This window comes from Cryptomeria japonica, chromosome 9, assembly GCF_030272615.1.
Source record: "Cryptomeria japonica chromosome 9, Sugi_1.0, whole genome shotgun sequence".
Taxonomy (NCBI): Eukaryota; Viridiplantae; Streptophyta; class Pinopsida; order Cupressales; family Cupressaceae; genus Cryptomeria; species Cryptomeria japonica.
Window position 1 is genome coordinate 218,241,825 of NC_081413.1, and position 27,112 is coordinate 218,268,936.

A 27,112-nucleotide genomic window follows, 5' to 3' on the forward strand; every position below is an offset into this window, starting at 1 on the left:
AATATAGAAATTATTTTTTAAATTAATAGTAAATTTAAGATTTTTGTTTTGTGTGCAAGTTTTTCTATCATTTTATCATATTTATTAGAAAAATATATACTAATTTAGAATATTTAATATCAATTTAAAAATTTAATATTGAAATGATCCAATGACTAGTTACTATTGATCCTTTCAGAATTATGTTCAGAATTTGCTGCCTATTGTTTTTTAGTATAATTTTATGAAGGGCATTTTGGGAGAGTTTCAGAAACCTTTCAATAATAAGAAAACTAAAAATAATTGAAAAGATTTTAATGTTAAATAAATTCTGCAAGCAGTTTTTGAGAATGGATGCCAACTAAGATGCCAAATGCATAGAAAATAACCCACCATATCTTATTAGACTGGTTCAAACTCACAATATTTTCTTCTCCTGAGAAGAGAGATGCATGGTAAAGAGAGCCATGCATACGAGTGTTATTGAAAGCAATAAAGTCTAACTATTTGATTGGGGTTTTATTGAAACATATTCTGTTGTTTATCCATTTTTAAGGCATGTTTGAACATCGCCCTGAAGTAGAACTCCAGAGCAATCACCAACAAGACGCGGCACTCTTTCTGTGTCAGTGAGAGGAGGATATTGACCACTCTTATAAGGAGGAGCATCTACACGCCCAGTATAAAGGAATTGGTGAAATGTTGCACCATTTACAAGTTGGTCACCAGTGGATTGGATTTTTGGTGTAGTGTCCCACTTTGATTCATACCCTGGATACCATTCAGTTACTTCATGGTTTTTCCCTGGTACAAACACGTTCCTCTCTGAATAAATTCTTGCATGCACTCGTGCCCCAATTGCATAGATGCCCCAATTTCCATACAAATTGTTCACCACATGACAGTATCCCCATCTGGAAGGAAAGAAAATTATCATTAAGAAAACAATAATGAAGTAAAAATAGCTTTTAAATGCTTTTTCCTATAGATAGATAGGATCAGTTTCTCAACATTAACTCAACCAGAAGAACAAGTTCAGGTGGAGATTTGAGTGGTTCGTTCAAATTCATACTAATTTTTTCAATAAGACTCATTTATCAAAATAATTTCGAATGAATCATCTAGACAAATCAAAATTTCGAATATTTTGTTTAAACCAATACCTGCAATGAGGATTTCGTTGGTTTGAATCTTTAAACCAGTTTCTATACACTGTGACTCTCATTTGCTGATCAATTTTGTCCGAGTCTTGTGCCCCCAACAACATATTGAAGTTGGTCTCAAACAGACGACAATTTGAGATGGTGATATCAGTGGAACCATGAACAGCAGACACTAAACCCAACTTGCCACCGAAAGAAGTGAGATGATCCACCCAGACCTTCTTGGAACCTAATATATGAACTGTATCAAAGTTGCTGTCGCTGACCTGAATGTTATGAATAATAACATTCTGCACTTTGTTCAAACCAATTGCAGAACCAGTAATGATAACTCTTACTCCTCTACCATCTATAGTTGTGTGGCTGAAGACAAGTAACATTTTTTGTAAGCGAATAGTCATACCCTGTGAGAAAGTGATCCATACTCCTTTAGGGTTTGTAGAGGAGATACTGACACCATAACGCAATGTGCCTGGTGCAGGATCGTTGGGATTGTCATCAGATCGGGTCACTGTGTAAGAAAGTCCTCCTTGTCCACCTGTTACACCTCTTGCAAATCCAATGGCACAGTTTGGCAGGAGATGCCCTTCACCACAGCTGGAAAACTGGCATTTGGTCCCATCAGGTGTTCCACATGCATTCTTTATCCATGGCCTTGCACCTGCGCCACAGTCTTTCTCAATTAAAAAACAAGTTGTTCATTCCATTCCATGGACCACATTCTAATGGCTATGATATTCTAAGTTTTGATTTATTTAAGTGTTTTATCTGAAATCAAACTCTCATTTTTCAAATAGAATCTATCTATTAGTTTAATTTCTGTTGAACTACTAAAACAAATGGAAACTTCCTATAAGAAACCATCTCAATAAAAAAGAGTGTCTATATGCCAAGAAATAGAACAAAATGAAAATAATAGATTCAATCTGCTATCCCGCCACATACCCTTTTTGACTGCTAATGATTCTCCAAATGAAACAGTATTATTGTTCATGAATAGATCAGCAGCAGCTACATTGTGGTGCTGCAGTGTTGAACCAGCAATAAAGACAACAAAGAGCAGCCCTAATTTCCAAGAGTGTTTGAAGTCCATACCCTGCAAGCGATCACAACAATTTTAATAAAAGGGTATATATGTTAAACTATAAGTAAAACCCAACTCTTGCCTTCTAACAATGCCAGTCAAATGGTAGATAAGAATCCTTTTCCCAATTTGTTTATAAAACTTTTTAGATTTGAGCACGCTACCTTAAAACGCTTTCAACACCCGCTGTGATACCAAAATGAGGGTAAAAGCTTCAATGATTACATTGATGTGAGCGAATGAATATATAGGCGAAATACAACATGCAGTTGTAATAACTGGACAGTAACCAACCATTTACAACCCCCAAAAAAACTAACATTTGCTAACATATCATTTGATATTAAAAGAGAGTCGTTGATTTTAATTAAAACAATTATTTGTATTTATATTCAAATTAAATAAAGATATAGTTTATTTTATCACACTCATCTTAGTGCATGTCACAAAACAGTTATTCTAAACTCTATGTATACGCATCTTCTTTCTTATTTTGTTGTTATTGTTTATGGTACAATTGTGTTTACTAAATAATACTATATTATTTGATCCATTTTATTCCACTCCATCTAAATCAAACATTGAATTTTTAGGCTAATTTATACTTAATTGTGTTAATTTACTTAAATATCTTAAGGAATCTTATTTTTCCTTTTCATTTTGGTGAACCTTATAAACATACGGAGCATTACAATCCCACTTAGATTTTAGTTTAATTACAATTTAATTTTAATATTGTATTTTTAGAGAGCTGGGTTATTATTGATCTTTATTACTTTATTTTTCATCTTTTTTGAGGATTTGCTGATTAAAAATTCTTTATTCTTATGCAAACCCATGAAATAATCTAAAGTTTATATTTATATCATATTTCTAGGCCTAATGTGTCTTTGATGTTTTGGTCCCATTCAAATCATTATTTATACCAAAGAGTACATACAGTCATTATTATGTTCCATTAAGAAGAAGATTTTTCTTAAGCTCTAGTATATCCACTTATTCCAATTACAGTGACATCTTTGGCGGTGGTTGTATTAAAATGAATAAAGGTGGTGATTACCACTTGCTAGTTTGGCTAATGTAGGGAATTTGGAGGATCTATTGTATATGATTCACATGTTGTTTGAAAATCATGAATATAAAAAATAAAAACTAGAGGTAATTTAAACATTTTTACATCATCTCTTAATGTTATTGTGGCTTTCCCACCTCTAGAATAACCTCTACATATATCATTACTTCATCCACTAATAACATTCTTCTTAGCACCATTACAAGCAATTCTTTTCCATGCCTCTTTCCTCCACCACCAATCCAATCACCTAATTCTTTATCCAAGCCACATCTACTTACAATATTTCTAAAGCCTGCAATGCACATAGAAACCTTTATTGCATCATTCCTTTGTCTCAACTCATTGGACATCATGTCCCTCTTATATCGTATTCCTATGACCATCATAATGTTAAGAAATTCCTTATTATGATCCCCTCTACAACCTTAGATTCACTATTATAAAAGATTTATGAATTGAATAATTGGATAACAAGACTAGTGGACACAATGGTTAATTAGAGACCTTAAGAAAATTCCACTTACTTTTGACCTTGTGAGATATCTATCAACTATAATATTTTGTAGCACCATAGTTTTCTATGTATGATGGAAAGGAGATCGTAAGAGATATTTGTAGATTTAATATATAAGGATATAATGTTAGCAATAATATTTTCATCAAGATTCAAATATTGCGTTATTTAATTTTTATGAATTGTCCTATTGATCTATTCATTTATTTATTGTTAGAAAAAATATTTTAAGAAATTCAAAGTAATTATAGGCCTTAGAGTAAAAATTGTTTTAGTTTATTCAAGAGTGCCTAGGGTTCAGTTGATAGGATACAACATTATGTGATGATTTTCTCTTCCATTTATTGAAAATTGATTATATAAATTTTATGATTCAAAACTTTACACTATTTTTACTAAATGTCTTATCAAACTAGTTCAAGATAATGTGTACCGTACATATAAATATTGTTATTACATCTTCATTAAGGTTCTCTCCAAAAACTAGAGGTTTTTTCATTTAACCTAATGATTACACATTTAATGATATGAGGTCTCCACAATCCGTAGTTAACAATATCCCCCCTATCCTTTGCCTACCTCTTTTTTATTAATTTAGTCTCTTATTAACCATATTTTTTTTTATTAAAGGAGAGGGAGATTTGTTTTTTCATTAGATGCAGGAGAAGGAATCACAATGTTGACAGTTGCCTGGAATAATAGTTAATAAAATTTAGAGACAAAAGTATAGGAATGTTTCAATAGATGATATAAATATTTTGGTAGAGCCAAAGGAAAAAGTAGATTTGGAAGCAGACAAAAATAAGGCTATTGTTGTTGTGACGGGTCAGGAGGAAGGAGAATGTTCTCAAGAGAAAATAGAAATGGTTAGAGAGGAAACATAGTTGTTCGAGTCTTCAATAATACCTCAAAATTTGGTGGTTATTCCTATGATTATGTGGAAAGAAGAGGAAGATGAATTATATATTATCGAACCGAGGACCATCAGCCAGGCGGTGGCAAATTCTTCTAAAGAAGCACCTCCAAAACCAAGAATGAGAAGGAAAACTAATAGTAAAAAGAGAGTAGCTAATGAAATTCTTCCTGATCAGGCTTCCATTAGAACATACCTTGTGACATCCAAGGGTGGAAAATCCTCCTTTGGAGGGCAATGAAGATTCTTACTTGGAATGTTAGGGGCTTAAATGCCTCTAATAGAAGGTGCATGATTAAGCGACAAATTGATAGCCAATTAATTGATATTATAGTATTGCAAGAAACATAATTATCAATAGAAAATGCAGAGGCCTTTGTAAAGTATGTTTATGCTTGGTTGGGATATGTACATGGGGCATTTGGTGCCTCAAGAGGTTTATGTATATTATGGAAACCCAATAAGCTATTAGTTTCGATACTGTCCTCAAATCAAAATTGGATAAAATGTGAGGTCAAAAGATTTCTTTTTGAATTAAAATTCATGCTTTATAATGTATATGGTCCGTCTAAAACATCAGAGAAATAAGGATTGTGGAGAAAATCCAAGAAATTAAGTTGGTGGATTGGGTAGAATGATGCAGACACAAATTGATTTTTATTAATTTGTCACTTTGGCTGGAGTGTCGGATATTATTCCTCCAAATGGGAAGTATATATGGACCAATAGGAGGTCGGGATTTTCAAACATAGCAGAAAGAATGGACATGTTTTTTATAATAGAAGAATGGTTGAGAAAAGCCATGATCCCAAGTACTTTGATCAAGCCAATTCCTAAATCAGATCATTTCCTAGTGGAATTGAGTAGATCATTAAAGAAGTCCGCCTAGGGAGAAGCCAATTAAAGTTTGAGAAGATGTGGTTTAGATGACCGAGATTGGCAGATATTATTGCTAGATGGTGGTTGGAGTTGAGTAATGTTAGCTAGGCATTAAGATGTTCATTTTTTGCAAGAAGTTACAAACATTTAAAGAAAATTTAAAGACTTGAAATATAACAGTTTCAAAAATGTGTTCGAAGAAAAAAAGAGAATGGAAGGAGAATTGGAGCAATTGAGTGAATATGGCATCCAAGAAGGCATGTACCAAGAGGAATTTGTAATCTAAGATAAATAATTAATGGAGTATGAAGAAATACTAGCAAGAGAATATTGATACTGGAGATCCAAATCAAGGGAGAATTGCTTAAGAAAGGAGATTGAAACACATTTTTTTTTCATAATTCCATGAAGATGAAAAGATGATGGAATAGAATCACATAGATAGAAAATAATGATAGTGGGTTTATCACTGAGGAGATAGGAATATAGGAAGAAGGGGTCAATTTTTTCAGAGGCCTTCTTGGCGGGGAAGAGAATGTGGAAACCCTTAATTGCAATTTCATAAATGAGGAACCTATACTAGTGTCAGATGATGACAATCAAATGTTGATGGTGCCTACCTACCTAGAAGAAGTCAAAGATGCTACAGTTCAACTGAATCCAGATAAGGCTCCAAGGCTAGATGGGTTTACTGCATTGTTTTTCCAAAAATGTTGGATGACTATGGGTAAAGACATTTTGGCTATGGCAGAATTGTCTAAATAATGGAGGTTGATGCTCAAAGATATGAACAACACCAAAATTACATTGATTCCTAAAAAAAAGAGGTACATGATTATCTGACTATCATCCCATTTCATTATGTAATACTATATAAAAGATAGTGGTAAAATTTATGGCTAACAGACTAAAATGAATTCTCCCAAATACAATATCCTCCAAACAAAGTGGGTTTGTTCCAAGTAGGAATATAGCAAATGGTATTGCACATGAAATTCTTCATTCAATTATGAAAGAAAATTTGAGAAGCATGATCCTAAAATTAGACATTAAGAAAGCATATATGACCACATGCAATGAAGATTCTTAATGTTATTCATACAGAAATTTGGCTTTTGCAATCATTGGGTGGAGTGGGTTTTCAGTTGTATTTCATCACCAAAGTACTCTATTCTCATTACTGGTCTTCCACGTGATTTCTTCTAGGGAGGGCAATGACTGTGTCAAGGAGATCCTCTGTCTCCATTTTTGTTTGTGATAATGGTAGACGCACTCAGTAGGAAAATAACAATATTAAAAATAGCTAAAGTTTGGTCGGGCATTAATGCGGTGCAATCGTTGCCTCTCTTTTCGCATCAGTTGTTTACATATGACACTATAATGTGTGGGAAGCCTTTATATGATGAAGTGACAGTTATCAACAAGGTGCTAGAGGAATATTTTATGGTGTCAGGGCAATAGATAAATAAGGAGAAATCTAGAATTTATTTTTCAATATGGGCAAGAATTCTCAAAGAAGGATATCTTTGATCTTGGGATATGGAGTGGAGAAACTTCTTGATACTTATTTAGGGGTGCCATTATTTGATGGGGTTGTAAAGAGTATTCTATGGAAGGAGGTGGTGGAGAAGTGTGGGAAGAAGGCTGAGAATTGGAAGGGTAGATGGCTCACTTTGGTAGGCCGGATAACAATTATCAAAGTTGTCCTAATAGTGATTCCTATATGCATGTTATCTACCTTGGAGAAAACTAACAAGTCTGATAAAGACATAAATAAACAATGTAGGAATTTTTTATGGGATGTGGAAAATGATCATCATAAAATATCACTAATGGATTGGGACTTAGTAAAGCAGACAAAATAAGAGGGGGAGAAGGCATTAGGGATTTGAGTACCCAAAATAAAGCATTGGTGGAAAAATTGGTCTGACACATGTTTAAAGAACTAGAAACACTTTGGAGTAAAGTACTAAGGTAGAAATATTTAGATGAGGATTCATAGGAGAGGATTATCATGATAGGAAATGCCCCCTGGATCTGCGAGATCTCAAATTACATGATTAAATGCAAAAGTGTAATAATAGACCATTTATTGTGTAGAATTAAAGATGGAGGTAAAGAAGATTTCTAGTTAGATTCTTGGAATGGCTATAGACCAATCATAAAACTTCCAAGTATGGAAAGAGCTCGAGTAGTTTCAACTCTGGTATGGAGAATAAAGTAAGGGCGTATATGGTTATAGAAAAAGACAATGGCCTTATATCCTTCAAATGGAAAGATATGGGTATGTTAGATGGGGAGATAAAGGCTATCTTGGAGGAGAATTAGCAAAGAAACAAATAATTTTGGAAGGTGATGATGAAAGTTTTTAGTGTGCTACAAAATTTGGAAACTACACTCCTAAATTGGGATATAGTGTCATATGGGGTGATGGGGAGCAATGTGAGTGGAATATGGGCTTGTGTTGGAATCCAAAAATTCTTCCAAAGGGCAGAGCCTTTGCGTGGTTAGCAGTGTAGAGAAGAATGTTGATAGGGGATAGAATGATGAAATTGGGGTTTGCAAGTCCATTTCTGTGTTTGATGTGTTCTAATCATGAAGAAACTATAGATCATTTGTTTGTGTAGTGTAAGGTAGTGCATGAATGTTGGCTATATTTTATGGGTAAGTTGAAATACTCCACTCCACTGGAAATGGCATTAAAGGAGTTGTTCATGAGTTAGCCTCTTCTAAACAAAGGGGTGCTTTGAAAGGGTTGTGGCATTCCATACTGACAACTATAATATGTAATTTGTGGTAAGAGAGAAACCAACATATATTCAACGACATAGATTTGACTTTGGAGGCACTTCTCAGTAAAATGAAAATAACAATATGTGAACATATCAATGTGGTAACAAAAGCTAAAATATATAGTGAATACTCGGCAAGAGATGATAGGATAATGCATGACTAGCCTCACCTTATGTTGCAAGAGCACCTATCCATGGAGATGTATCATGAGTTTCAAATCAGAATATGATCAGCCAACAAATGCAAGGTATGGACAATCATATTGAGAGTTTGGTGTGAATCAGTTCATGACTATTTCTAACTATGTTGGAAGAGACATTGAGAGATAACCAAGTGTTCATTGGATTGAGATTTTATTGTACTCCTTGGTTGTGATCACACTTGTTCTAGGCAAGGCTTTTATAGTCTCAGAACCCATTTTTGTGATTATCCTAAGGTACATTTGTAGTCCTTTGGGTCGGATGTGTGTGTTGAACCTTATGAACAAATGAAGTTCCTATTGATATTGATGGTGATTGTCAAGTCAAGAAAATAAATTAATGTTGTTAGATAACTTATGAATCGGGTTGAAGGTCTTGTATTAGTTTTGTGTCAGTAATACCCTTGATGATTTATGATTAGTGATAGATGCTCTGCATCAATTGGTATTAGAGAAAGGAAGTAGATCTTTGAAGGAGATAATTGAAATTTGAGAGAAGAGTGAGTAAAAGGTTGAAGACAAGACACCTCCTAAGAATGTTGGTACTGCCAAAGAGTTATAAGAGTTGAGAGAGAAGAATACTAGATTGCAAGACTCCTATAATGTTGTGTTGGCAAGGCTTGAAGCCTTGGAGTCCAATCAAAGAACAAATGTTGATTTGGGAGATGTGACTGATGAAGAGGAGGAAGAAGAAGAGTTATAGGAAGAAGAACAGGAAGATCAGATAGATCCTGAAGAGCAAAGGACAATCAGATTGTTGAAGGCAATGAAAGGTGATCAATATAAGGTAAGAGTTGATTTACCTATGTATGGTGGGATCCTGAATGAGGAAGAACTATTAGATTGGATTGTAGCCATGGACACTTACTTTGAAAGTAAAGATGTACCTAATGATCAGAAAGTGAAGGTGGAAAAGACCAAATTGAAAGGACATGCACTTCTACGATGGGACTATGAGAAAGCGGAAAGGAGAAAGAAAGGCAAAGCCAAGATAATGTCTCGGGACAAGATGGTTGCAAAACGGAAAGGTAAATTCCTTCCTAGAGACTATGAAGTTCAATCGTTTAAGAGATTGCAAATTTTAAAGCAAAGGGACCTAGATGTGAAGACATACACTGATGAGCTTTATAGGTAAAGCATAAGGGTAGGAGGAGATGAAGATGAAGTTGAAAAAGTGCATAGATATCTTGGTGGCCCGAGATTTAATATTCAAGATGAATTCATTGTTGCTAACCTAATAACTGTGGAAGATACAAAACATAGGAGTTTGAATGTACTTTCTCATTGGAGTTTACCCCAAGAGGCCATCTAAAATTAAATTTTGACAGTGCCTCTCGAGAAAATACGAGACTCTTGAGAGTCAAGTTCATTGTTAGAGATGACTCTAGTCAATTCGTCTGGTTAGACTCATTTAAATTTGCTGGAGAGTAAAAAAATGACTCAGAATTCACCACCATATCGAGGGTATGTTGTTGAGAAGAGAGAAAGGATTGCAAAAGTTAGATATATAAGGAGATTCTTTGAATGTGATCCATGTTGTAATGACAAGAAAAGCTCCAAGTTGGAAGTCAAGGATGTGGGTTGAGGCTATTTGTGAGATTCTGAAAAAAAATGTGAGAAGCACATCTTAAAGCACGTATATAGAGAGGCCAACTTGGCAGCGAATTTCCTTTCTAATCTCGCCAGAGATTAGAGGGAAACATCAATCATTACCTATTTTTGAAGATAGATGTTTGAAGATGGTGAGATAAGACAGGAGTACCTATTTTTGAATTGGGATGCATGAGAAGAGACATCGAGGAAGATTAGGCACATCCTTCTTGTTTAAGGAAAGTGGTAGGAATAGATAGAATGTTTTGGTTATTCATGCCTATAAATTTATCCTAAGCGATGGATGAGCAGAAGATATCGGAGAGGAGAAGCGCTGGCCGGAGAGGTGGTTCCCGTTCAGGGAGTTGAGTGTGGTAGTGATTAGGACTTGGTGGACGAATAGATGAAGAATTTTTTTGTATTAGACAGGGATGTATCAGGAGTGGTCAAGGACATCATAGGGGAAGGACTGCTACAAGGAAGTCATGTCCACAATGCTTCCCCATCGAAACATTTCATCTATACCATTGCCAAAATAACAGGGACTCATGAAGATATGTAGAAGGCCATTAAGTGTATGGTGGATGAACAATATAGGGAGCAAGCACTAGTGGCCCTGAGAGAGCTAAATTCTATAGAATTCGCCGGTTTAATAACAAAAATGTTCAGGGTCGAGAAGATTCTTAAGAATGGACACATGTATGACACCATAATGAGTCTGAGAGAGGGATTAGGGAGGAATAATCTGGAAACATATGAATACATGATGTTTGTGAATGGGTATTTGTTTCCCCTTGAATAGATTGGGAGAGCCCAAGTTGGTATTAATCCTATCAAGACCCCGTTGTTATGTTTTTGTGACTAAGATGTATCTTTTTTTTTGAATTAATAGAAAGGTAGCTACCCCTAGGTAGCAATTTGCAAAAAAAAAAAGAAAAAAAGAAAAACCCATCTTTTGACTCCTTTACCTAGATCTATTATCTCAATGATGGATCACAGAGTGTGAAGCCAAATGTTGATTAAACAAATCATACATAAGTTAAACTAAAAACTACATTGATTACATATTTTTTAAATATGAGATAAATCATGCAATTTTCTCAAGAGATACATACCGCAACACTAATTAAGTATCTCTTTACCATGAATTAAATATTTTGGAGTTATTTGTAATACACTGAAAGTGACAGTTTTCTTTAATAGAAAAAAGGCTTGATGTGGAATAAAAGATGGCAAGGTTTTTCTAGAGCCTTTCAATAGAATTTCTACTTACTGGTTCCCTCCATCCTCACTACATCCATTCATTCAAGAGCAATTAATAATGTTTTCATTCTACAAAATTCTTGGAGTGTGCATTGACAGGTCAAAAGAATTCTCTATATGCTTTTAAAATATCTCTAGATCATTATTATGATCTAAAGTTATATTTATGAATAGCCAAATGTTAGTTTAAGCCTACTAATTGAAACTCTTTATCATAGATATTCATTTAAGCATTACAATTATGTCTCAACATAATCAAGCAACATTATTCAATGATTTATGCCCAAATTTTGGGTGAAGTGAGGTTAAAGTAAGGAAAGGAAGATGCATTTGCAAAATTGGATTAAATTCCTTCCTAGCGCTCATCATAATTTACCAACATTCTTTTCCATTGTGTAAAATTTAAGATGCAACTTATTATCCATATCATATTTCCAACTACAAATATTATACCTGCATTCTACATAAAATTTATTTTTTCATCCTCTATTAGTTCAATGAATGTTCACTTTGACATCAAAATCATCTAAAAAATCATTGAGAGATGCCATTCATATCCCTTCTTTATTTTTCTTTTTTGTTTCCCCTCAGTGCAATATCTTTCAAGTTTATTCACTCACTGAGATGGGTTTATTAATATTATCATTCCACTTACTTTAGGATTCCTTTAAAAAATCATCTAGCACTATCATACAACTCAACTTTGAACCTCTCAATCCAATATTTCGTATATCTGCCCTCCTCATGGAAAACATGTTCTTCGTATTTCCTAAATCAATTCTAAACCTCTGATTTCAAATTTTTAGTAATGAAATAGTCTGAAATCATTTTTAAAATATCAATTTTAAATAAATATAGATTTTTATAAGTTTTCAAATAAATTATCTTAAAATTTAAAAATAAAATTAAGAACAGAAGAAATTGGAAATCAAGATTACTGTGGTGAAATATACATGTCTTAATGCATTTCTAATTTAGTTCTATACTGGAAACATATGAATACATGATGTTTGAGAATGGGTATTTGTTTCCCCTTGAATATATTGAGAGACCTCAGGTTGTTATTGATGCTATTGGGACTCCGTTGTTATCTTTTTGTGACTAAGATGTATCTTTTTTTTCGAATTAATAGAAAGGTACCTACCCCTAGGTATCAATTTGCAAAACACAAGAAAAAAAAAACCTATTTTTTGACTCCTTTATCTAGATCTATTATCCCAATGATGGATCATATAGTGTGAAGCCAAATGTTGATTAAACAAATCATACAAAAGTTAAACTAAAAATTACATTGATTACATATTTTTTATGCAATTTTTTCAAGAGATACATACCACAACACTAATTATGTATCTCTTTACCATAAATTACATCTTTAGGAGTTATTTGTAATTGACTAAAAGTGATAGTTTTCTTTAATAGAAAAAAGGCTTGATGTGGAATAAAAGATGGCAAGTTGTTTCTAGAGCCTTTCAATAGAATTTCTACTTAGTGGTTCCCTCCATCCTCACTACATCCATTCATTCAAGAGTGAATAATAGTGTTTTCATTCTACAAAATTTTTGGAGTGTGCATTGATACGTCAAAAGAATCCTCTACATCCTTTTAAAATATCTCTAGAACACTATTATGATCTAAAGTTATATTTATGAATAGCCAAATGTTAGTTTAAGCCTACTAATTGGAACTCTTTATCATAGATATTCATTTAAGCATTAGAATTATGTCTCAACATAATTAAGCAACATTATTCAATGATTTATGCCCAAATTTTGGGTGGAGTAAGGTTAAAGTACGGAAAGGAAGATGCATTTGCAAAATCGGATTAAATTCCTTCTTAGAGCTCATCATAATTTACCACCATTCTTTTCCATGGTGTCAAATTTAAGATGCAGCTTATTATCCATATCATATTTCCAACTACAAATATTATACCTACATTCTACATGAAATTTTTTTTTTTCATCCTCTATTAGTTCAATGAATGGGCACTTTGACATCAAAATGATCTAAAAAATCATTGATAGATGCCGCTCATATCCCTTCTTTATTTTTCTTTTCCGTTTCCCCTCAATGCAATATCTTTTAAGTTTAATCACTCACTGAGATGGGTTTATTAATATTATCATTTCAACTACTTTAGGATTCCTTTAAAAAATCATCTAGCACTATCATACAACTCATTACAATATTCCCATAAGGTATTTCCTTGTTCATTTATAGATGATATAAATCATAACGTTGAGAACTTGATCTAATGGATCACAAACATTACCAAATTATGACATTGTGTTTCTATGTTTCAATGAACATCTTTTACCACTTTTAAGAAATTAGCTACTACTTGACATCTCTTATGGATTAGAAACTACAAAAAATAATGTAATTGTGCTTATGGTCGTGACTCAAGTTTATCAAAGACTCGACACAATAGTTTTTAATATGATCTATATTATGTAACGATGAAAGTAAATAAATAAAAAGTATCATAAAATATAGATACCTAAAACATAGGCATTTCACTACTCAATATCATCTATACCAATAAAATTAGATAGGTAAATTTAAATAAGAGTTAAATGATAAAATTGAAAAGAAAATTTAATTTGTGTTTTGCTAAGATTCTAATTCTTATAGTTGTTAATGGATCATTACACAATAGAATTCTAAGTAGCAGGTAAGCATTAGGCATAGAAGAAAAAAAAAAAGGAGTTTAAAATATGTACATGATTAATTAAAAGTTTTAATTATATCTATATAAATTTAAATTTGATCAGACCTTATAAATTGTAAAATGGTGTTGTAAAATCTCTACATGATTTTCAAATGATTGAGATCAATTTTGAGTCATTCACACCACAACTCAAATTAAATTGTGATTATCACAATAGCTATCTCTATAATTAACATGGTATTATACTTAAGTGATTCTCATTCTTTGTGATATTTTAATGATATATAAGAATATGCCTATAAATTAAAACATGCATCTAAGATTTTATGACATTTCTCTTTACAAAAGTGTAGTTTAGAACAATAGAAAATTGCTTATAATGACTCTATGCATAAGATTTACTACAATTTATCATGTATTTGATTTTAATTGAAAGAGGGGTAAAAATTTATTCAATCACAAAAAGAGATACAAAGCAAGAAGGGCCAACCCTCCAACAGAGAAAGAGAATTACACAACTCTGTCATTTTCTACTAAGTGATCCAACATATGAAACAATTTTGGAGGTAATTGTTCCCTATCCACAATATTCTAACTTTGCATTTGATCATTAGTCTATTCAGCCAAACAATCTACTACTCCATTCCATTCCCTAGGAATGTGACTAAAAGTAATATATTTCAAGGAGCCACACAACCAAAGATTATGTCTAATAACCAAAGCTAAGTGCCAACTATCATCATCTAGCCACTGCCCATTTAGTAAAGTCACCACCACTTGAACACTAGATTCACAAACAATCCTTTTCCAACGGAGAACATAACTATCCTCCATAACATACAAAATGGCAAGATCCTCCACAAAATTATTTGTATGAAGACCCTTATAAATAAGAAAAATAAACTAAACATCACCAAAGCTATCACTCCCAAGTCCACCAATACGAATATGATGAAAATTTGCCAGTGATAAACAATTCACCAATTGAAAAATGACTAGCATACTACTTCAGTGGCATGTAGATTAGTTTATTAAAAATAAACAACCATGTTGCGTACAAAGTACTCACTTTTAAAGCTTTTCCAAATGATTTTATTACAATTAAAAAGAAAAGAGCTTGAACTTTTAAAGCCAGTAACTAGAGGTATTTGACCCACCTGGTTGGGTAAGCTGTTTGCTGATTGTTTTCTATTGATCTGTTGAGAGTTTGTTGTCTACTGTTACTTTTTATTAAAAACCTTATGAACAGTGTTTTGTGAGGGTTTGGAGATCCCTTCAAGTTATACCAAAAAATTGATGTAAAATTTATTTTAAGAATGGATATTTCGAAGTGATATGCCAACTGAAAATCTTAAATGAAGTAGAAAATGACCCCACTATATCTTATTAAATTGGTGCTATTTACCATATTTTCTTCTCTTGAGAAGAGAGCCATGCATACTAATGTTTTGAAAGCAATACAATCTGTGACCATATTGTAGGAGCTAGTGTAGATACATTGTGGTCTATGCTTCCACATTTTTACATGCACCTTATACAGAGTCCACGTATCTTCTTTATGTATCCACATTTTCCAAATAGATGTGCCATGGCAGATTCCTTGCATATTGAGAATGCATATTACCTTGATAGTGAGAATCTATCGCCATTCGGCTACTTGAGCCCATGATAGAAAATTTTTCAAAGATTTCATATGTTGATTTTCCAGGTGAGGCTTTGCTTCCATGAGATGCTTTTTATTGTTTAGGGTTCAAGTATTTTCCAAGATTTTTATTTAATGAAACATAGAAAATTGTCTCTTTTTATGTAGCTTGCTGATGTTTTGCTGTTGAAAGACCTCTACTTGCAGGATTTTTTCTAGTTTTTAAGTAAGAACGGGAAGACAATTCCGGAACCACAATTGTAGAGTGCCTATAATTTAGAATTTATTGTAGGTACAACTTCCCTGCTACCGTGGAAAATAATGATCCCTGTATAAGCCTCCGCGTCTGTGAAGGAAAGAAAGATTATTTGCATTGATAGGTAAAGTGGGAGGCATGAAAAGCCCTCTACATCTACTCAAAACTCATTCATAGTTCATTCACCAAGCACACCATTGCAACATTGTACTCATGTCCATGACCATTCTACTTCGGGTTTTATTCACAAGTTAGTAATTATGATTTTGTTTATAGCCTTTTTTTATTTTTTAAATTTGGTTTCAAATTTGTTTCAAACCTAATTAGGGCAGTGGACATAGCTATTTGATTAGGGAAATTATCCAGAGACTAAAACTATATATATATATAAGCCATTTGGTGGCCATATGTAGTTACATTCATGTCCAGGTTCACATGTTCACATATGATGGGATTCTCGTGTGTGGAACTGTTTGCGGACATAGTCAACACATTTGTTTCAATTTAGACCTCTAGATAATTACGTATGTTCTGTTTAAATCCAATGCTAATTTATTTTGAAATTGTCATTTTCTTTGGTGATTTACAAAAATTCAGAAGACCATCTTCCTCTAGAAACTGTGTAAATCTAGGAATCAATTTATTTTCAAGTGATAGTCGTGTTTTCAACTAGAGGGCTGATAAACATAACCCAAAATCTCCAGAGAAAGTAGAAAAATTTGTTCCTGGATCTCTTCAAATGAACTCTGCACTTGTTGTTGGCATGGCTGGCGAGTCTGCACCCTCAAAAAAAGAGGTGTTTGCATTTTGATTTGCTGGTAAAGGTATATATTGTATCTATCTAACACTTTTCTTTAGCAAATTGACCTATAGCTGGCAGTAGATTGATCAAATACATTAATTTTGGAATTCAAATTCATTGGGAAAAATCATGTCAGCCACCCTCACATCTTTGTTTGGTGATCTTAACTTCAATTTGGGCAGTGCCATTATTTGGGCAAACTGATATGTAGCATATGCAACACTTCATCCGTAATAGTAATTTTTTTTTATTGCAAATTTATTTTACTTGAGTTTTCTGTCATATTTTCTAAATTTCTCAGTTTCTCTTGTTTCTCCTATAGAGTAAGGTTTTCACAAGGCTTTTGCACAATGCAAACACTATTCAATTGATTTTTTTGTTAGAAAACTTCTGAATTTTTTTTTCTCATTCTACTTTTTGCAATTGGAGCAAATTAAAAGTAGCGGTAGGATTCTGCAATCATGATCACACCAGAAGTGGACATTCCAGGGATAGAGGCAAAGACAACTTTGGCCTGACTAGGTGAAAAAAGAAATGTTCAAAGCGTCTTTTTGTAGCCGTGTCCCACTACATAGTATCATTAATGTACTACTATTTTTATTGGTATACCACTGCGAAAATTCTAAATAAAAATTTGATGCCTAACATAGCTAGTGATTTGTATCTTTGCAGTATGAAATTTTCAGCTTTCTTAAATTTTTTAAATTTTCCTCTATTAAATCCCAATTAATTGATAAATTAACATTTAGTTTCCCAAGTCATGAAAAAGACTTCTTCTACTATTTACCATCCACAATCAAACTTCTGTCAAGATAGAGAGAAATACAATCTTTTAAACCAAAATGGTCTCTGTTCCAAATGACAATCTGTTTACTTGGGGATGTCTTATTTTGATTATGTAATTTTAAATAAACTCTCCATAACATCTTAATTTAAGATTCCATGGACAACATTCTCTATGTGAACGCAGAAGAATTATAATGAAATTAATTTGGATTGAATTAAAGACGTGAATACTGTTATTGGATCCATTATAGTACTGATCAATAGTTTTGAGCATGACTATGAGGAACCAAATGCACATTGATTTTTCCTTCCACTAGCCTTGTAGTCGTATTGTATTGAATGTAGGAATCATTGTTGTCGTATTCTCCATCAACAGACAATGCTATGAAGAAAAAAACCAAAATAGAGGCCATTTCAGTTCCATATCAAAGACAACAGAACCATGTATGTATGATAGTCAAACACAAACAAATACTAGATAACATTTAACCTCTTACCTTTATTTTCTTGGGTGGGGTTTATCATCACATAATGAAAAAGTTGGCTGCCATGAAATTTTGATGTTACCTTTCAAACCATGGGTAATGATCCCATTACAAGTGGAGCGGGTATGTGATTAGGGTGCTGTAAACAAATACATGCCTATCCCAAACTCAACTTTTCTTAAATAATTGATAAATTTGAACAAAAATCCTCTATCCTGAAAGCATATCAATGTTCAATAGCTAGGAGTTATCTAATAGAAGGCGAGAAAAAATATACACTTGATGAAACAAACTTTTGGTTGAGCTATAGTGCTCCATGAAATGGGTGATAAAAATCCAAGACCAGAGTCTCGAAAGCCAATGAAAAATTTATCCATTCCACTAAAAAAATCTAGCATCCTCTAATTGAAACATACAATCTGAGACATACAAAGAGCATCATGCCAATATCCGTCCTGCCAACATTTGGCAGCTGAAAGGAACTATGCTGTAGTGCATCTCTTATTATAGAAAGAGTACCATGGAGATTTGGAGATAATTACATATAAATACAGAGGTGGGTGTGAAACTTTGATCCAACTGCCCTTAACCCCGAGGAAAAACCATTATAGGTGCGTTTGTATAATCATCCTTTTGAATTATACAGTGAAGGAAGATTGCTTGAGGAAGATTGGGAATAGAATAGGAAAAAATTTAGAGATAGATATGGGCAATAGTGATCGGATTCATCATGCTCGAATAAAAATTTTGATAATAACTTCAGTTCTAAAGGAAATGAAATTCTTGACCTCCGCTGGGTGTTGCATACAAAAGATTGAAAAGGAGAGGGAGATTTTATTTTTGCATTAGATGTAGGAGAAGGAATCACAATGTTGATAGTTGCAGAATACTAGTTAATAAAATTTGGAGAAAAAAGTATAGGAATATTTCAATAGATGATATAAACATTCTGGTAGAGCCAAAGGAAAAAGTAGATTTAGAAGCGGACAAAAATAAGGCTATTGTTGTTGGGACGAGTCAGGAGGAAGGAGAATGTTCCCAAGAGAATATAGAAATGGTTTGAGAGGAAACATAGTTGTATGAGTCTTCAATAATGCCTCAAAATTTGGTGGATATTCCTATGATTATGTGGAAAGAAGAGGAAGATGAATTATATATTATCGAACCAAGGACCATCAGCCAGGCGGTGGCAAATTCTTCTAAAGAAGCACCTCCAAACTCAAGAATGAGAAGGAAAAATAATACCATTAGAACATACCTTGTGAGATCCAAGGGTGGCAAATCCTCCTTTGGAGGGTAATGAATATTCTTACTTGGAATGTTAGGGGCTTAAATGCTTCTAATAGAAGGTGCATGATTAAGCAACAAATTGATAGTCAATTAATTGATATTATAGTATTGTAAGAAACATAATTATCAACAAAAAATGAAGAGGACTTTGTAAAGTATATTTATGGTTGGTTGGCATATGTACATGGGGCACTTGGCGTCTCAAGATGTTTATGTATATTATGGAAACCCAATAACCTATCAGTTTCGATACTGTCCTGAAATAAAAATTGGATAAAATGTGAGGTCAAAAGCTTTTTTTTTTAATTAAAATTCATCCTTTATAATGTATATGGTCTGTCTAAAACAATAGGGAAACAAGAATTGTGGAGAAAATCGAAGTGATAAAGTTCGTGGATTGGGTAGAATGATGTAGACACAAATTGTTTTTTATTAATTTGTCACTTCGGCTGGACTATCAGATATTATTCTTTCAAATGGGAAGTATATATGGACCAATATGAGGTTAGGCTTTTCAAACATAGCAGAAAGACCGGACATGTTTTTTATGATAGAAGAATGGTTGAGAGAAGCCATGATCCCAAGGAATTTGATCAAGCCTATTCCTATCAGATCATTTCCTAGTGGAATTGAGTATCATTAAAGAAGTCCGCCTAGGGAGAAGCCAATTAAAGTTTGAGAAGATGTGGTTTAGATGGCTCAGATCGGCAGATATTATTTCTAGTTGGTGGTTGGAGTTGAGTAATATTAGCTAGGCATGACGATTTCATTTTTTGGAAAAAGTTACAACTATTTAAAGAAAATTTAAAGACTTGGAACATAACAGTTTTAAAAAATGTGTTCAAAGAAAAAAAGAGAATGGAAGGAGAATTGGAGCAATTGAGTGAATGTGTCATCCAAGAAGGCACGTCCCAAGAGGAATTTGTAATCTAAGAAATAATTAATGAAGGAGTATGAAGAAATACTAGCAAGAGAAGATTGAGACTACAAATCCAAATCAAGGGAGAATTGCTTAAGGAAGGAGATTGAAACACAATTTTTTTTCATAATTTCATGAAGATGAAAAGAGGATAGAATAGAATCGCATAGATAGCAAATATTGATAGTGGGTTTATCACTGAGGAGATAGGAGTATATGAAGAAGGGGTCAAGTTTTTCAGAGGCCTTCTTGGTAGGGAAGAGAATGCGGAAGCCCTTAATTGTAATCTCATAAATGAGACACCTATACTAGTGTCAGATGATGACAATCAAATGTTGATGATGCATACCTCCCTAGAAGAAGTAAAAGATGCTACAGTTCAGTTGAATCTAGACAAGGCTCCAAGGTTAGATGGGTTTACTGCATTCATTTTCCAAAGATGTCGGATGACTATGGATAAAGACATTTTGGCAATGGTAGAAGAGTTTAGAAAATGGAGGTTGATGCTCAAATAGATCTACAACACCAACATTGCATTGATTCCTAAAAAACAAGAGGTACATGATTCTTTGACTATCATCCTATTTCATTATGTAATACGATATATAAGATAGTGGTAAAAGTTGTGGCTAATAGATTAAAATAAATTCTCCCAAATACAATATCGTCCAAACAAATAGGGTTTGTTCCAAGTCGGAATATAGCAAATGGTATTGTGCATGAAATTCTTCATTCAATTAAGAAAGAAAATTTGAGAAGCATGATCCTAAAATAAGACGTTAAGAAAGAATATATGACCACATGCAATGAAGATTCTTAATGTTATTCATGAAGAAATTTGGCTTTTGCAATCACTTGGTGGAGTTGAGTTTTATTTGTATTTCATCACCAAGGTACTCTATTCTCTTTACTGGTCTTCCATGCAGTTTCTTCCAAGGAGGGAGAGGACCGTGTAAAGGAGATCCTTTGTCTCCATTTTTGTTTTTGATAATGGTAGATGCACGAGTAGTAGGAAAATAACAACATTAAAAAGAGAAAAAGTTTGGTCGGGTATTAATGCATTAGGGATGTGAGTACCCAAAATAAAGCATTGGTATAAAAATTGGTTTGACACACATTTAAAGAACTAGAAACATTTTGGAGTAAAGTACTAAGGTAGAAATATTTAGATGAGGATTCACAGGAGAGGATTCTCATGATCGGAAATAATAGACCATTTATTGTGGAGAATTAAAGATGGAGGTAAAGAATATTTCTAGTTAGATTCTTGGAATGGCTATAGAGCAATCATAAAACTTCCAAGTATGGAAAGATCCCGAGTAGTTTCAACTCTGATATGGAGAGTAAAGTAATGGAGTACATGGTTATAGAAAAAGACAATGGCCTTGTATCCTTCAAATGGAAAGATATGGGTATGTTAGATGGGGAGATAAAGGCTATTCTGGAGGAGAATTAGCAAAGAGACAAATAATTTTGGAAGGTGATGATGAAAGATTTTGGTGTGTTGGAAAATTTGGAAACTACACTCCTATATTGGGATATAGTGTCATATGGGGTTATGGGGAGGAATGTGAGTGGAATCTGGGCTTGTGTTTGAATCCAAATATTCTTCCAAAGGTCAAAGCCTTTGCATGGATAGTAGTGTAGATAAGAATATTGATAGGTGATAGAATGATGAAATTGGGGCTTGCAAGTCCATATATGTTTTCAATTATTTAAGAGATTGCAAAGTTTAAAGCAAAAGGACTTAGATGTGAGGATATACACTGATGAGTTTTATAAGTTAAGCATAAGGGTAGGAAGAGATGAAGATGAAGTTGAAAAAGTGGCTAGATATCTTGGTGGCTTGAGATTTACTATTCAAGATGAATTCATTGTTGCTAACCTAAGAACTATGGGTGAACTCACAATATTGGTTCCCACGTTTTGACACCTATAAATTTTAAACCATTAAGAATTTGAAGATGATGTAAACTAGTGATTTGTAACATATTGTTTGTAGATTCTAGATCTATTTTTTTCAAATTTTTTTGAATAATTATTTAAAATTTTTTTTCCATCTCCCTCAAAAAGTAGTGTTTACAACAAACAACATTTTTTAAGAGTGATGTGCATCCCAAAATGCTTAAATTTTTTTCTATAAATGATTAAAACTTAATTCTTTTGAATTTGGGTTTTTAACATCAATACACAGGGTATGTAGTTGGTTTGATAGTGATATGTTAAATATTTTTCATTTTAGTAAGTTTTGAAGTTCGACTGATTATAATTTAGATATAGGTGTATGTTTGAACACATAACTTGTTCTATATATATATCAAAATTCAATTTTATTTTTTTTGTTAGAAAGAAGAATACCTAGTGCATAAATATTTTTCATAATTTTTTTGAATTAGTTTACAATTTTTCCCAATGCATTGAACAAAGAAGTTCACGTTCGATGAAAAACCTACATTCATAAGAAATAAAATAAAAATATATTAAAAATTATACTATTTGGAAAGCTTATAATAAGGAATAAATAATTTAAAAAAATCAATTCTAAATGAATTCATTTGACTCTCCAAAAGCTAATGTAAAATTGGATTTTTATCAGCATTTGATGGATGCAAAGGAGACTCCATTGCAAGTATGATTTAGAAGTAAAGAGTTTCTATGCAAGAAATTTTGATCTAAGAGCCTTTAATCTAACTCTCTTCAATTAATTACTTCAAATGGGACCTCTTAAAGCTTAAATCATTATATTTCTAAAAAATGTATGATTTCAGCAAAAATCAAGATGTCTGAAAAATTGGCAACCAACATTATGAGCTCACCCCTGTGAAAGATACAAAACATAGGAGTTTGAATGTATGTTCTCATTGGAGTTTACCCCCAAGAGGCCATCTAAAATTAAATTTTGACAGTGCCTCTTGCGAAAATACGAGACTCTCGAGAGTCAAGTTCATTGTTACAGACGACTCTGGTCAATTGGTATGGGTAGGGTCAATCAAATTTGTTAGAGTGTACAACCAATGACTCAAAATTCACCACTATATCGAGGGGAATGTTGTTGAGCAGAGAGAAAATTTTGAAAAAGTTGGATATAGAAGGAGTTCTTTGAATGTGATCCATGCTATAATGACAAGAAAAGCTCCAAGTTGGAAGTCAAGGATGTGGGTTGAGGCTATTTGTGAGATTCTAAAAAATTGTGAGGAGTATATCTTAAAACACACATATAGAGAGGCCAAATTGGTAGCGAATTTCCTTTCTAATCACACCATAGATTAGAGGGAAATAGCAATCATTACCAATGATTCTTGGAATTGGTAACTATTAGATAGATGTTTGAAGATGGTGAGATAAGATATGAGTACCTATTTTTGAATTGGGATGCATGACAATTGACATCGGGGAAGATAAGGCACATCCTTCTTATTTTGGGAAATTCATAGGAATAGATAGAATGTTTTGGTTATTCATGCCTATAAAGTTATTCTAAGAGATGAATTAGAAGAAGATATCGAAGAGGAGAAGCGATGGTGGGAGAGGTGGTTCTCGTTTAGGGAGTTGAGTGTCATAGTGATTAGGACTTGGTGGACGAATAGATGAAGAAATTTTTTCTATTAGATGGAGATATAGTAGGAGTGGTCAAGGAAATCATAGGGGAATGAGTGCTACAAGGAAGTCATGTCCACAAGTCTTCCCCATTGGAATGTTTCATCTATACCATTGGCAAAAAAATGGGGACTCATGGAGATATGGAGAAGGCCATTAAGTGTATGGTGGATGAACAATATAGGGAGCAAGCACTAGTGGCCTTGGGAGAGCTGAATTCTATAGAATTCACCATTTTAATCACAAAAATGTTTTGAGTCAAGGAGATTCTTAAGAATGGACACATGTATGACACCATAATGAGTCTGAGAGAGGGATTAGGGAGGAATAATCTGGAAACATATGAATACATGATGTTTGCGAATGGGTATTTGTTTCCCCTTGAATAGATTGGGAGAGCCCAAGTTGGTATTAATCCTATCAAGACCCCGTTGTTAAGTTTTTGTGACTAAGATGTATCTTTTTTTTTGAATTAATAGAAAGGTAGCTACCCCTAGGTAGCAATTTGCAAAAAAAAAAAGAAAAAAAGAAAAACCCATCTTTTGACTCCTTTACCTAGATCTATTATCCCAATGATGGATCACAGAGTGTGAAGCCAAATGTTGATTAAACAAATCATACATAAGTTAAACTAAAAACTACATTGATTACATATTTTTTAAATATGAGATAAATCATGCAATTTTCTCAAGAGATACATACCGCAACACTAATTATGTATCTCTTTACAATGAATTAAATATTTTGGAGTTATTTGTAATAGACTGAAAGTGACAGTTTTCTTTAATAGAAAAAAGGCTTGATGTGGAATAAAAGATGGCAAGGTTTTTCTAGAGCCTTTCAATAGAATTTCTACTTACTGGTTCCCTCCATCCTCACTACATCCATTCATTCAAGAGCAATTAATAATGTTTTCATTCTACAAAATTCTTGGAGTGTGCATTGATAGGTCAAAAGAATCCTCTATATGCTTTTAAAATATCTCTAGATCACTATTATGATCTAAAGTTATATTTATGAATAGCCAAATGTTAGTTTAAGCCTACTAATTGAAACTCTTTATCATAGATATTCATTTAAGCATTACAATTATGTCTCAACATAATCAAGCAACATTATTCAATGATTTATGCCCAAATTTTGGGTGAAGTGAGGTTAAAGTAAGGAAAGGAAGATGCATTTGCAAAATTGGATTAAATTCCTTCCTAGGGCTCATCATAATTTACCAACATTCTTTTCCATTGTGTAAAATTTAAGATGCAACTTATTATCCATATCATATTTCCAACTACAAATATTATACCTACATTCTACATAAAATTTATTTTTTCATCCTCTATTAGTTCAATGAATGTTCACTTTGACATCAAAATCATCTAAAAAATCATTGATAGATGCCATTCATATCCCTTCTTTATTTTTCTTTTCTGTTTCCCCTCAGTGCAATATCTTTCAAGTTTATTCACTCACTGAGATGGGTTTATTAATATTATCATTCCACTTACTTTAGGATTCCTTTAAAAAATCATCTAGCACTATCATACAACTCAACTTTGAACCTCTCAATCCAATATTTCGTATATCTACCGTCCTCACGGAAAACATGTTCTTCGTATTTCCTAAATCAATTCTAAACCTCTGATTTCAAATTTTTAGTAATGAAATAGTCTGAAATCATTTATAAACTATCAATTTTAAATAAATATAGATTTTTATAAGTTTTCAAATAAATTATCTTAAAATTTAAAAATAAAATTAAGAACAAAAGAAATTGGAAATCAAGATTACTGTGGTGAAATATACATGTCTTAATGCATTTCTAATTTAGTTCTATCTTTAATTGAGGGCAATATCTTAATATATTTATATAATTCCAAATGGGGTAGCAAGATAAGTGGGTTTAACCTTGGGGAAACACCATGGTTCAGCACATTTGAGTTGGAGATTTGTTGGCTCCTAGTGTTGTGTCATTTGATGTTTTTACAAGGAAAATACTTAATTAGAATATTGTAGATCTTACTAAGAGATGGAATAAAAATAACTGTAAAATTCCATTCTAAATTCGATTCATAGATTTTGTGGTTCTAAAATATATAGTGGAAATATTGGGTGGATTGGTATTTCATATTCCTCCAACATTTCTCTATAGCAGTTGTTTAGAATTGTGGTAGGTGCTTCATTTTTCTATTTTTGTGAAACTATTGGACATGCCAATGTGATATAACTTATTCTAAATTTTGGGTTCTTTGTAAGGATTCTCCACTTCCAACTATTAGTAGTATTGATTTTTCTAGTGTGATTTTCTCTAAGCTTAGTCCTTGGATAAATATTAATTCAAATACTACATCTAGAAGAAACATTTCTAGGGATAGAAGTAGCTTTAAAAGAAAAAATTCTGAAGATGATTCTCTATTTTGTAGTGCAAAGTATATAGGGATCAATTTTAACACCATTTATGATTAGCTATTTAGAATGGTTTTTAGTTTTTCTTAGATCATGATGTTCTTTAGAATTATTTTTAACTAAATGCATGTTGTTAGTGTATCTCCTTAACAATAATAACAATGAAAATGCAGCACACTAGTGTCCTAATGCTTATATTTAGGAAACTAGGAGCCTCTCTATTAGGTTTGAAAATGCATTAGTCAATCATGTCAAAAGAGAAGAGAACAAACATTATGATTTATTACCTAGGTATGTGTGGATATATTAGATGGTATGTTTGAAACCACATGATAATGGGAATCCTCTTACTCTATATTATTATGATTATTTCCTAAATTTAATTAGTGTTGATAAATGTGATAATTTAGCTAGAGATAAATCTTGAGAAGAGGGTAATCCCAGCGATTGTTGAAATTTACCTTGAATTGGTTTTTATTAAGATAGTAAAATAACTTTTTGAGGGGCCCTAAAATCCTTTATATTTAGTACCGAAACAAACAAATCAATGTGGAAATGTTTTTAGCACTCTGCTCCATCCCAAACAACACAAGTTTGAATCTTGATTGTACATGAAGCCAGACAAATCAGGGGACCCCTATACCCCTTCTTGATGCTTCCCTAGTACAATTTTCTATTTAATCTACCTTGGACACCCCTCGAGATCTCATGAATCATATTGAGGTTCCAAATCTCAATGATTATAAAAATGTTATTTTAGGTGATTCTCATGGTGAACACCTTATTGGTGCTACTATCCTTGAGCT

General features: G+C 32.9%; 1 protein-coding gene across 1 annotated transcript in view; it reads right to left on the minus strand.

Annotated features, from left to right (window-relative positions):
- Positions 1–520: 520 nt before the first annotated feature.
- Positions 521–27,112, minus strand: part of LOC131044552 (putative pectate lyase 21) — a 35,968-nt gene continuing 9,376 nt past the window's right edge. Inside the window, exons 2-4 of the mRNA XM_057977904.2 lie at positions 2,088–2,238; positions 1,143–1,803; positions 521–893 (exon numbers count right to left, since the gene is read on the minus strand). Of these exons, the coding sequence (XP_057833887.1) occupies positions 521–893; positions 1,143–1,803; positions 2,088–2,238 (1,185 nt within the window). The remainder of the gene's footprint in view (positions 894–1,142; positions 1,804–2,087; positions 2,239–27,112) is intronic.